Source organism: Salvelinus fontinalis, chromosome 31, assembly GCF_029448725.1.
Source record: "Salvelinus fontinalis isolate EN_2023a chromosome 31, ASM2944872v1, whole genome shotgun sequence".
In the NCBI taxonomy this organism is placed as follows: domain Eukaryota; kingdom Metazoa; phylum Chordata; class Actinopteri; order Salmoniformes; family Salmonidae; genus Salvelinus; species Salvelinus fontinalis.
In genome coordinates, this window is record NC_074695.1 from 47,815,426 (window position 1) to 47,829,088 (window position 13,663).

Here is a 13,663-nt window from a genome sequence, read left to right on the forward strand (position 1 = left end):
TCCCCATGCCTCTACACGGCACACCGTAATTTGGGCTCTATAAAAAAAACTATTACTCATTCCTGCACCTGTCTCCCGAATCTCTTCATTCCAACGTGACAACAAAGCATTATTTTGGGGGGAAATCCAACACGACACATCACTGACTATCACTCTTCATATTTACAAGCATGGTGGTGGCTGCATCATGTTATGGGTATACTTGTCATCGTAAATAAATACAAATTTGGATCAAAATAAATGGAATACAGCTAAGCACAGGCAAAATCCTTGAGAAAAACCTGGTTCAGTCTGGTTTTCAACAGACACTGGGAGATAGATTCACCTTTCAGCAGGACAATAACCTAAAACATGAGGCCAAATATACGCTGGAGTTACTTACCAACATTACATTGAATGTTCCTGATTGGCCAAGTTACAGTTGTGACTTAAAACGGCTTGACAATCTATGCAATACTTAAAAATGGCTGTCTAGCAATGATCCACAAGCAACTTGACAGAGCTTGAGTAATGTGCAATATTGTACAATCCAGGTGTGAAAAGCTATTAGAGACTTACCCCAAAAGACTCACAGCTGTAATCGCTGCCAAATGGGATTCTAACATGTATTGACTCGGGGGGGGGGGGGGGGGGGGGTTGAATACTTATGTAAATGAGATATTTCTGTATTTAATATTCAATACATTTGCAAACATTTCTAAAAACATGTTTTAACTTTGTCATTATGGGGTATTGTGTGAAGATGGGTGAGAACCCCCACAATTGAATCCATTTTGAATTCAGACTGTAACACAAAATGTGGAATAAGTCAAGGGGTATGAACACTTTCTGACGGCACTTTGTGGGTTGTGTAGCTCATTTAGACAGCAGACAATGACTTAGCTAATGACATTGACAAACAGCGATAAAACATGATGTAATTACGTCATGAGAATCAGTGGAAGCAAATGCGAACAATTCTAGCGAGAGAGAACATTTCTGTAATGTTACCCATAATATTCCCCAGATACAGTATTTGAGTGTCCACGTTGATGGAATATTCTTCTAAAACTGGACACAGGAATGTTCTTGAAACATGTCTAGAACATTAATATTGGATATTCTGAGAACATGGAAACCATGTTCCCTGTAAGTTCTGTTTGATATTTAGGGATGTTCTCCTAACTCTAATGCCAAAACATGCTAAATAGGTTCTCAGGAGGTTCTTGCTAATTTACAGTGCATTCTAAAGATTTTCTTTTGGTACCCTTCCCCAGATCTGTGCCTCGGCACAATCCTGTCAAAGCTCTACTGACAATTTCTTTGACCTCATGGCTTGGTTTTTGCTCTGACATGCACTGTCAACTGTGGGACATTATATAGACAGTTGTGTGCCTTTCCAAATCATGTCCAATCAATTGAATTTACCACAGGTGGACTCCAAGTTTCAGAAGCATCTCAAGGATGATCAATGGAAACAGGACGCACCTGAGCTCAATTTAGAATCTCATAGCAAAGGGTATGAATACTTATGTAAATGAGGCATCTGTTTTTTATGCTTAATACATTTGCAAAAATTTCTAAAAAACGGTTTTTACTTTGTCATTTTTATAGATTGATGAGGATTTTTTTTTTTATCAATTTTAGAATAAATGACCTTCCTGAAGGTTCTTGCAAGGTTCCCATGGAACGTGTCTAAAACATTAATATCTTATATTTTGAGAACATGGCAACCTTGTTCTGTGTAAATTTTGGTGGGATGTTGATAGAATATTCTCCTAACCTTTAGAAAACTGGACACAGGAATGTTCTTGCAACGTTTCCAATGCAACGTGTATAGAACATTAATATTGAATATTCTGACAACATGCAACTATGTTCTGTGTAGGTTTGGTGGGACATTAATTCTATCAATCTTCTCCTAACCTAAAAGACAGTCTGTATGACCAAAAATATGATATTTACATGTTGTAGTTCATTTTGATACTAGAATAAATGTTTGAATCATATCGATGCCACATATGCTTTCAAAATGAGAAGTTGCTTATTATGTTCAATTGCTCTTTAGCAGTGGTGGAAAAAGTACCCATTTGTCATACTTCAGTAAAAATAAAGATACTTTAATAGAAATTGACTCAAGTAAAATGATTAGCATAATGCATCAATGAATGTCTATAGTTGGAGAAAAAATACAGATATCTTTTGTGGCAGAAGTTTATGAATGAATCCATACATTATCATCATTGACATATAGTGTAGAATAATCTTAACAAGCGTCTTGAAAATGACAGCCCCAATGGCAAAATAAGTGAATACAATTACATCGGTCTTCTGCAAAATAAGCACCACCACTCTGCGATATGAGTAGAACATTTTTGAATGAATCCTCTCTCGCAGTCATCATATTTTACTCCTTCGGATTCGGCTGGTCGGCTCAGTTGACGCCCAAGAAAAGAACCCGACAGCGTCCTCTAGAGGTTAGAACCTACTTTAATCCAATTGCGCACGAATGTGAAATCAATGGAGACGAAGATTCTATGAAATTACTACAGCGTGGTTGCCGTGACGGGGGTAACCGCTGACTATAAATGGCGGGATCCGAACATCCCTATAAACTTTGCCTCAACGGGTTTCCAACCGCTGCAAGAGGCAAAGAACATCCTTTCTAGTTGGTTTGCTATAATTTAAGGTTATCGGAGGTGCTGCGAGTGACACTAGCCAGAACACAAATCTAAGGTAAGTTTGGATCACCTGAAATATATATATTTTTACATTAGATAATATCTCTGGACCTTCAGTTTGTGCATTGCGAAAATAGTTAGCAAATATCTATTCATAAAGGATTTTCCAGTTTTACGGACCAATAGGCTATTGAAACGTACTATGTGCGTAAAACAGACAGAGAACTACAAATTAGTTATACAATGTCAATGTCAATTAAATATCATATAGGATGCATGTTTAAGTAACATAGTATATTTCCACTAATAATGATTTCTTCTCTTGTTTTCGAACGAATGGCCAAGTTACTATGAAGTCCACCTGCCTGATCGTTCTGGCATCTCTGGCAGTCTGCAACCTGACCGTGGCTCGAGGACAGAGCATCTCCGCTGAGGAGAAAACGGGAGACCGGCAGATAGACGATATCATCCTACAGAGGGCCGAGAGCATACTGCTCCGTTCCATTCTAAAAATGACAGAGGATGAGGATGGTGTGAATGGTGCGTAATAGCTTTTGGATCGATTTTGTGTTTTTGGCAAACTGGCCGAGTTTGACACGAACCGGGGGTGTTTTACATTGAATTGAAAAGCAAAGAATTGAACACAATTGAACACATACATTCTAGTTATGCTTTTGTATACCTGTTTTAAAGTTACTTAGTTGCACGAAAGAAACATTTCGATTCGTTTCAGAAAGACCAGATTAACTCAATCATTTCGATTGTATGTCTTTTTTTCCATTAACAAATAACCCAACATTTCCAAGATCTTTCATTCATGTTTTGTGCAACATTAACGCGAATACATTAAATAAATTGTGTTATTTGTTAGGATGCAAATCTATTTGGAGAGGGCAACCGGAAAAGCACCCGTAAAACGCATCCAATATTTTCCAGTAGTTAATACTGGCATCAAAGCACAAATGCCTATATTTTAATGGTGAAATAATGAAAACAGAATAGAATAAATATGTTTGACATAACCTAAGTTTTCACAAGTAAGTGCATTAAAACGTTGTGTGTTCAATGGAAAGACATGTACACATGGCATAACAAGTGGTGGCAGATTTATATTTTCCCCTGTCAGTAAACTAATCAGGTTGTCATTTTAATTTTACAGAGGCATTGTCCTCTCAGCCAGAGTGGCTAGTGAAGCGGCAACACCCTGGTAAACGAGAGGAGGACGAGGACGAAGACTCCAGGGAGGTCCAGAAAAGACAGCACCCAGGAAAACGTGAAGACGAAATGGACTCTTTTGTCGAGCTCCAGAAAAGGCAGCATCCAGGCAAGCGCTCAATGCTGGAGCAGATTACAGAGAACTCCGCATTTCTAAGTGAACTCTCCAAACGTCAGCACCCGGGCAAGCGCTACCTGATGATGTACAGCAAGCGCCAGCATCCTGGCAGGCGAGATGTGGACGACGAGTCAGACGCAGCGGACCTCCAGGAGTTGGAGAAGCGCCAGCATCCCGGCAAACGTTACTGGGATAACATGAGCCCGGATTTGGGCGCCAACAGTCCCTGTGACGTGCTGGACCCTGGCTGCAGTAAAGCCAACCTGTTGCTGGAGCTATTAGACAACGCGGCGGAGAAGAGACAGCACCCGGGCAAAAGGTCCGCACCTGAGGAGGATTTGACTGATCAGGAGTGACGATTGGGCTGGCGCCTGCGAAATACTGTGTTGTAAAAAAAATCTATGTGTAAATTGATACAATGAATCATTTCAAGTGGTTTATTATGAATATAATATGGACCCCTCTGCCATGGGTAGTCTATAGTTTTGGCAAGTCTTTGGCAAGCTGCTTTTATGACGAATATCCAGAAAACGTGTCCAGAAAGTATACTGAGAAACGTTTAAATTAGATATTATTTTTGGGGGAAAGCTTGAGTGTAATTAAACACACTTGGATTGCCAGAATCAGTCAGGCTCATAGAGATTTCAAGTTAGGGAATAGCTGTGTTTGCTAGACCAATATTGTTGTCATGAGATGCTCAGAAATGTATTCATTTTTCAGATTAAGCCTACGTGGCAAAGAAAAAAAGAATAAAGCGAAGCATCTCAGGGAAATAGCTTTTGGCTCAGCAGGTAGGCAGCCTGTATCCAACAGAGGACGCAGGCTCTAAATCTGCTCTTTTCTGTCTGGCCTTGAATTGAATGATTCTAAGTTTCAGAGTTATGTAGACCAAATTGACCTGTAGTTAGTTTTATGATTTAATGCGTTCAAATTGCAAATACAAGTGAATGTTCCCCTGACATATATAGTGGGTCTCTGGATTATTTTCCTCTTGAATAATATTGCATGGTATAAAAACGGATTATTATTGTACATTTTATGTTACTTTTGCCTTAAAGCTTATTAGGTTATGTATCTACAACGCTGTTATAGGCCTACAATAAAACGCATTGGTACAGATCACGGAGCTTTGGTCTACAGTATGTTTTTCGTTTGAAATTCAGATCTATTCAGAGAAAGCCTCTATCCTTAGCCTTGCAACTAACATGGAACAGGTTAATTATGCTTTTATCTTCCACTACTGTGATTTTTAGATACAGTGGAAGAGATGGACACCAATGTGTTCCCACTAACACAGCGATTACAGCGCCATTAGCTAATTAATGCAAGTCAAAATAGCAGATGTCTGCGTGTCAAGTTACTCTCCTCCCATTTAATTGGCCTCAATCTTTCAATACCCTACACACTTAGCCTCATGCAGCATGTCCCCTCCTGTATTCCCTGGGGCTGCAGTGGAGCAGGTTGAGAGCTATATCAATCACACTGCCCTTTCCCACCTGGAAAAAAAGAGCACCTATGTGAGAATGATGTTCATTGACTACAACTCAGCATTCAACACCATAATGCCCACAAAAATTATTTTTAAGCTAAGGACCCTGGGACTAAACACCTCCCTCTGCAACTGGACTTTATGAAGGGCCACCCCCAGGTGGTAAGGGTAGGCAACAACACATCTGCCATGCTGATCCTCAACACTGGGGCCCCTCAGAGGTGCATGCTTAGTCCCCTCCTGTACTCCCTGTTCACCCACCACTGTGTGGCCATACACGACTCCAACACCATTAAGTTTGCTGACGACACAACAGTGGTAGGCGCTGATCACCGACAACGATGAGACAGCATAAAGGGAGGAGGTCAGAGACCTGGTAGTGTGGTGCCAGGACAACAACCTCTCCTTCAATGTGAGCAAGACACAGGAGCTGATCGTGGACTATAGGAAAAGGAGGGCCGAACAGGCCCTCATTAACATCGACAGGGCTGAAGTAGAGTGAGTCGAGAGTTTCAAGTTCTTTGTTGTCACATCACCAACAAACTATCATGGTCCAAACACACCAAGACAGTTGTGAAGAGGGCACGACAACACCTTTGCCCCCTCAGGAGACTGAAAAGATTTGCTATTGGTCCCCAGATCCTCAAAAAGCTCTACAGCTGCACCATCGAGAGCATCCCGACCGGTTGCATCACTGCCTGGTATGGCAACTGCTCGGCATATGACCTTAAGGCGCTACAGAGAGTAGTGCGTACGGCCCATTACATCACTGGGGCCAAGCTTCCTGACATGGTGTCAGAGGAAGGCCCAAAAGATTGTCAAAGACTCCAGTCACCCACGTCATACTGTTCTCTCTGCTACCACACGGCATGCAGTACCGGAGCGCCAAATCTAAGACCAAAAGGCTCTCTAATAGCTTCTACCACCAAGACATTAGACTGCTGAACAATGAATCAAATGGCACCCCACTATTTACATTGACCCCCCCTCCCCTTTTTTTTACACTGCTGCTACTCACTGTTTATTATCTATGCATAATCACTTTGGAAATTACCTCGACTAACCTGTACCCCCACACAATGACTCGGTACCGGTACCCCCTGTAAATAGCCTCGTTATTGTTATGTAATTTTCTTGTCTTACTTTAGATTTGTTTGTGTTTTTTTCACTTTAGTTTATTTTATTTGAAATATTTTCTTAACTCTATTTCTTGAACGAACTGCATTGTTGGTTAAGGGCTTGTAAGTAAGCATTTCACAGCCACACCTGTTGTATTCGGCGCATGTGACAAGATTTGATTCGATTTAAACGGTAAACGGTTTCCGTTGCAAGACGTAATTAATACACCCCTGGCTCGATCAATGAGTGCCGTTTTCCGTTATCGGTTTAAATCGGTGACCGCTGTTGTGTCGCATACAGCATGGAGAGTAAAGCAAGAGTGAATGGAGAGTATATTGCTCTCAACGAATTGGACAACGTAGAAGTGGAAAGTTCAACACCATAACCTCGTACCTCCGATCACAGCAAGGGTTCATAGCGACTGAGTAACATTATCATTTTGATTGCACATCTGAATATGGGCTGCAAGGAGATAGCCTACAGTTGTAGTTACCGGCCAGAAGGTTTTCCAAAATGTGGCCATCAAACTTCTACTTGAATAGAAAATTTAAAGTGATATGATACACTGAATCAGGGATGGATTGAGAATAATCCAAAGCTTTTTTTGTTGTTGAAATTTCTATATTGTTTTATTTCTTCAGGATCTCAATCTTCAATCGCTCTTGCACAAAGCGTGCCATAACGATGAAAATGATGCATTCTGAATGATATTGTAACGGCTTTCCTCTTCCTCTTCATCAGAAGAGGAGGAGCAGGGATTGAACCAATATGCAGCGGAGTTTGAAGACATTATTTATTAAAGAAAACACGAACTCGACTATACACTAACAAAACAACAAACGGCGTAGACGCACCTGAACATAAGAACTTACATATAACGAAGAACGCATGAAACAGGAACAGACTACATAAACCGAAAAACAAACAAACCGAAAACAGTCCCGTGTGGCGCAACGACATACACAGACACAGGAGACAACCACCCACAACGAACACTGTGAAAACACCTACCTAAATATGACTCTTAATTAGAGGAACGCCAAACACCTGCCTCTAATTAAGAGCCATACCAGGCAACCCATAAACCAACATAGAAACAGAAAACATAGAATGCCCACCCAAACTCACGTCCTGACCAACTAACACATAAAACAAACTAACAGAAATAGGTCAGGAACGTGACAGATATATATTTTTAAAAACTGGATCTTTCTCCATCCTCCTCGGATTCAGACTATATATTGTAACGACCCTGGGTTTATAAGCGCGGAAATCGACTGTGCCGCACGAGCATGCTTTTGCGGCACAGTCGATAGCGCACCGGACCTCGGACTAGAAGGTCGAGGGTTCGAGACCTGCCCCCCGCTGTTTCATTACAATACTTTTCATAGTCATGGCAAGCATTGTGTAAGAACTATTTAAGATTGAAATGTGAATGTTATTTTTGTTATAGATTTTTTACAAAAAAGCTGTGAATTAATTCTCCATCCACCTCTGATTTCTGAATATACCATCTTCATTGTCATGGCATGCTTGGTTCAATAACTATTGATGAGAGAGAACCGAATATCCACTGAATATCCACTATAAAACGAATTTGACCTCGGTCCCATACCGAGTGGTCACTGAATGGTTTGATGAGTACGAAAACGATGTTAACCATATGTCATGGCCGTCTCAGTCATCAGCTCTTAACCCTATTGAACACTTATGGGAGATTATGGAGCATCGCCTTAGACAGTGTTTTACATCACCATCAACAAAACAACAAATTATCCCTCTACGGCATGAATTTTTATTACAGGGGGTAAAAAAATATTTCACCCCATTTTTTGGGAGCTTGGGGGTCCCTGCTAATATATCCATCATAAAATGTATCTTCCCTCCCCAACCAGATATTGGTTTGTTGCCTCAGGGCAATAATGTGCTACCAGGATACTGAAACACCAAGGTGTTCTATAGTACGTATGATAAGTGGAATAAGGAAAACAAGAACTATATGAATGAGAAAAAGTTTTATTTTGACAAACATCAACCACAAATGGTTCCAACCAATCACAATTAGACGTTTTAAAGACAAAACATCAAACAAGCCAATAAACACACTACTACTAATTAAAACTAATACCTCATATATAAATGTTTCTCATATGTCATATAAACATATAAATCAACATCCAAATGACTGTGTGTGTGTGTGTGTGTGTGTGTGTGTGTGTGTGTGTGTGTGTGTGTGTGTGTGTGTGTGTGTGTGTGTGTGTGTGTGTGTGTGTGTGTGTGTGTGTGTGTGTGGAGGGGTTAGCCTGTGTGTGAGGGTATATGTGCAAGTGTGTGTGTGTTTCAGTGTGTCTGAATGTGTATTTGTGTGGGTTATTGTTTGTATCAGTGTTTCTCTTTTTGACAAAGCACACTCTGATTTCCTATTCCTTGTGGAACCTCAAGAAGCAGTTGCTGGTGGATGTGGAACAGAGGTGGACCTCACATTTCCGGCTTTTGGTGTACCTGTGCACCCTGGTACCTTGCATCTCCCCTTCTTTTCAGCCATAATCATCCAGTGGGCTGTGGCATCCAGGCGCACATCAGGGACTGGCATTGAAGCAGCGGGTCCTTTTCTCCTCATACTCACCAGCAATTGTGGAACTGGGACGACCTTTCTTGCGCTCCAGACTCTTTCCACTTCTGAAAAGGCCTTCAGCGACGTATGACTTGAAGGTAAACAGCTTAATTTGTTCCTTCTTTCGCATGCCAGTGCCATCACAATCTCTTCAGTAGAGCAGCCAGGTGGTCAAAATGATCATATCCAGGAAGTTTTGTTCTTCAGTGTATATCCTGGCATTCTACCCTCAAACCCACAGGTGAACCTCGACCACCTCAACCCCTCTGGAAAGGTGTACCGGACGATTAACATGAATCACTACGCAGCTCAGAGTATGCTGGATGAGACTCTACTGATGGCTCTCTCACCTCAGCTAAGGACTGTTCTCCATGTGGGGCTACAGCATTGATTCCACATACCTCTTATAGCACTGCTGTCCATGTCTAGTACACTACAGGCTACCGTTGGACTACTGCTGGTCTTTATAGGTTTGTCATACACTCTCTGTCACTTATTCACACATACTAACAGAAACACGCACGGACACACAAACTAATGGCCAACTGTAAACAGGAAGGTGAATAACGCTTTCTCATGTAGCTCTCTCTCTCCCTCGCACTTTTTCTTTACAGTGAAGTATGAGCTGAATGATGTGAGGAAGTGTGATGAACGATACAGTCAGTGTTCATTTTCTTCACGGTCCTCGTCTTCATCACTGTGCTGTGACAGCACTTCCAGAACCACAATCCTTCCCTCTGTCCACTTAGTTTTTTTTACAATCGCTAGGACCCATTTCTCAATACTTTTTCACTTTTTCATAACTCTTCACACAGCGAGGACAACAGTAGTCTATGTGGGCTAAACTGTGGATCCTTTTTCATTGCTTTGGCACAAAATGAATTCAATCACTACCTCTTTCAAATTTCATGAATTATTTTCTCACTCTCACACACAACCACCACCAAAACTCTATGTACCTACAGGCCAATTTGAATACTGAAGTCACCAAAAATGTGATTATTATCTGCAATGACTACAAGGTCCGATAAGAATTCAGGGAACTCAGTGAGGAGCACTGTATATGGCCCAGGAGGCCTGTAAACAGTAGCTATAAAAAGTGATTGAGCAGGGTGCATAGATTTCATGACTAGAAGCTCAAAAGACGAAAACGCAGTCTTTTTTGTTGTTGTTGTAAATTCATATTTGCTGTTGTAAATGTTAGCAACACTTCCGCCTTGATGGGATGCACAGGGGATATGGTCACTAATCAGAAGGAGAACCCTCATTTGAAATAGTAAATTCATCAGGGTTGAATCATTTTTCAGTCAGGCCAATCACATCAAGGTTTTTTTATTTTTTATTTCACCTTTATTTAACCAGGTAGGCCAGTTGAGAACAAGTTCTCATTTACAACTGCGAGCTGACCAAGATAAAGCAAAGCAGTGTGACACAAACAACAACACAGAGTTACACATGGGATAAACAAACATACAGTCAATAACACAATAGAAAAATCTATATACAGTGTGTGCAAATGTACTAAGATTAGGGAGGTAAGGCAATAAATAGGCCATGGTGGCAAATTAATTACAATTTAGCAATTAAACCCTGGAGTGATAGATGTGCAGAAGATGACTGTGCAAGTAGAGATACTGGGGTGCAAAAGAGCAAAAAAATAATAACAATATGGGGATGAGGTAGTTGGGTGGGTTATTTACAGATGAGCTGTGTACAGGTGCAATGATCGGTAAGCTGCTCTGACAGCTGATGCTTATGATCAGTGATTAGTTCATTGACTATGACTGGAAGTAAGGGATCTAACATTAAGTAGCCCTATTTTGAGATGGGAGATATTGTAATCTCTTTCAATAATGACAGGAATGGAGGAGGTCTTTATTCCAGTGAGATTGCTAAGGTGAGCACCGCCATGTTTAGGTTTGCCCAACCGAGATCGAGGCACAGACACGGTCTCAATGGGGATAGCTGAGCTGACTATGCTAGAGGCAGACTCCACTAAGCTGGCAGGCTGGCTAACAGCCTGCTGCCTGGCCTGCACCCTATCTCATTGTGGAGCTAGAGGAGTTAGAGCCCTGTCTATGTTGATAGATAAGATGAGAGCACCCCTCCAGCTAGGATGGAGTCTGTCACTCCTCAGCAGTAGTGAGTCCCAGAAAGAGGGCCAATTATCTACAAATTCTATATTTTGGGAGGGATAGAAAATAGTTTTCAACTAGAGATTAAGTTGTGAGACTCTGCTGTAAAGCTCATCACTCCCCCTAACTGGGAGGGGGACAGAGACAATTACTCGATGCCGACATCTTTCTGGCTAATTTACACGCTGAAGCTATGTTGCACTTGTTGAGCTCTTGATTGTTTCATCCCAACAGTGCTGTTGCTGACGTGGATAACAATATCCCTATACCATCTACACTCGCCAGTTTTAGTCTTAGCCAGCACCCTCTTCAAATGGTAGCCCTGCCCCTTAGGTAAACAGTGTATGATCGCAGGAGGATTATTTTTAAGTCTAATATTGCGGGTAATGGAGTCGCCAATGACTAGGGTTTTCAATTTGCCAGAACTAAATGGTGGGAGGCTTCGGAGGCTCAGGCCTCGTAATGGGTGAAGGAGAGACCTGAAAAGGCTCGGCCTCTGACTCGTTGCTTAATGGGGAGAACCGGTTGAAAGTTTCTGGCGGCTGAATGAGTGACACCGGTTGAGCATGCCGACAGTATTTCTTTCCGGAAGCCTTGAGAAAATTCTGCGGCTGCGGGGACTGTGCAGGGGGACTGTGCAGGGGGATTTACACTACTGTCTTTTTTTTAATTTTATTTTTATTTTTTATTTTTTATTTATTTTTTATTTTTTACCTTTATTTAACTAGGCAAGTCAGTTAAGAACAAATTCTTATTTTCAATGACGGCCTAGGAACAGTGGGTTAACTGCCTGTTCAGGGGCAGAACGACAGATTTGTACCTTGTCAGCTCGGGGATTTGAACTTGCAACCTTCCGGTTACTAGTCCAACGCTCTAACCACTAGGCTACCCTGCCGCCCACTTACTGGTGGCACAGACACTGTTTAATCCTTTCCTGTACTTAAATTGTCCTTGCCTAACGATTGCGTCTGAAGCTGGGCTTGCAACTCAGCTATACTCACCATAAGGCAATGGTTCATCTGCATACTATGAGTACAGCGACTGCAGTTAGACGGCATAGCGTTAATGTTACTACTTAGCTTTTTCGGCTGGTGGAGGTCCTGTAGAACCATGTCCAGATAAAGCGTCCGGGGTGAAAAAGTTGAATGAAAAAGCGAAGCGAGGTAAGAACTAAGACATTGGTCAATTTGTTAAATGCAGAGTTTTGGTTAAAAGTTTATTAAAAGTAAAAAATGAAATGTTTGGCAGGTAACCAAGTAGCAACAAACAGCACAGCAGTACGGAGGCAACGCAGTGTGAAGTGTGATGTCAACTGATGATCATGGCTAGACAGCCATTTTAAAGTTTTTCCATAGATTGTCAAGCCGATTTAAGCCAAACCTGTAACTAGGCCATTTAGAAACATTCAAAGTCGTCTTGGTAAGCAACTCCAGTGTATATCTGGCCTTGTGTTTAGGTTATTGTCCTGCTGAAAGGTGAATTTGTCTCCCAGTGTCTGTTGAAACCAGGCTTCCTCTAGGATTTTGCCTTTGCTTACCTCTAGTATGTTTCTTTTTATCCTAAAAAACTCCCTAGTCTTTGCCGATGACAAGCATACCCATAACACGATGCAGCCAGCACCATGCTTGAAAATATAAAGAGTGGTACTCAGTGATGTGTTGTGTTGGATTTGCCCCAAACATAACACTTTGTATTCAGGACATTTCTAAGCAAATGTTTTTGTAGTCTTATTTTAGTGCCTTATGCAAACAGGATGCATATTTTGGAATATTTTTATTCTGTACAGGCTTCCTTCTTTTCACTCTGTCATTTAGGTTAGTTTTGTAAAGTAACTACAATGTTGTTGATAATCCTCAGTTTTCTCCTATCAATGTCATTCAACTCTGTAACTGTTTAAAGTCACCATTGGCTTCATGGTGAAATATCTGAGTGGTTTCCTTCCTCTCCGCCAACTGAGTTAGAAAGGACGCCTGTATCTTTGTAGTAACTGGGTGTATTGATACACCATCCAAAGTGTAATTAACAACTTCACAATGCTCAAAAGGATGGATATTGAATGTCTGCTTTTTTACCCTTCTACCAATAGGTGCCCTTCTTTGCGAGGCATTCGAAAACCTCCCGGGTCTTTGTGGTTGAATCTGTGTTTGAAATTCACTGTTCGACTGAAGGGCCTTACAGATAATTGTATGTGTGGGGTACAGAGATGAGGCAGTCCTTCAAAAATCATGTTAAACAGTATTATTGCACACAAGAGTGAGCCCATGCAACTTTTTAAGTGACTTGGTAAGCAAATATTTACTCCTGAACGTATTT

General features: G+C 41.3%; 1 protein-coding gene across 1 annotated transcript; it reads left to right on the forward strand.

Moving 5' to 3' along the window:
* The first annotated feature begins 2,572 nt into the window (after nt 1–2,572).
* On the forward strand, nt 2,573–5,119 carry LOC129830429 (pro-thyrotropin-releasing hormone-A-like). The gene is made up of 3 exons (XM_055893006.1): nt 2,573–2,715; nt 3,006–3,200; nt 3,820–5,119. Exons 2-3 carry the CDS (start codon nt 3,011–3,013, stop codon nt 4,347–4,349), a joined length of 720 nt encoding a protein of 239 aa, XP_055748981.1. The 5' UTR covers nt 2,573–2,715; nt 3,006–3,010; the 3' UTR covers nt 4,350–5,119.
* Nucleotides 5,120–13,663: the final 8,544 nt, after the last annotated feature.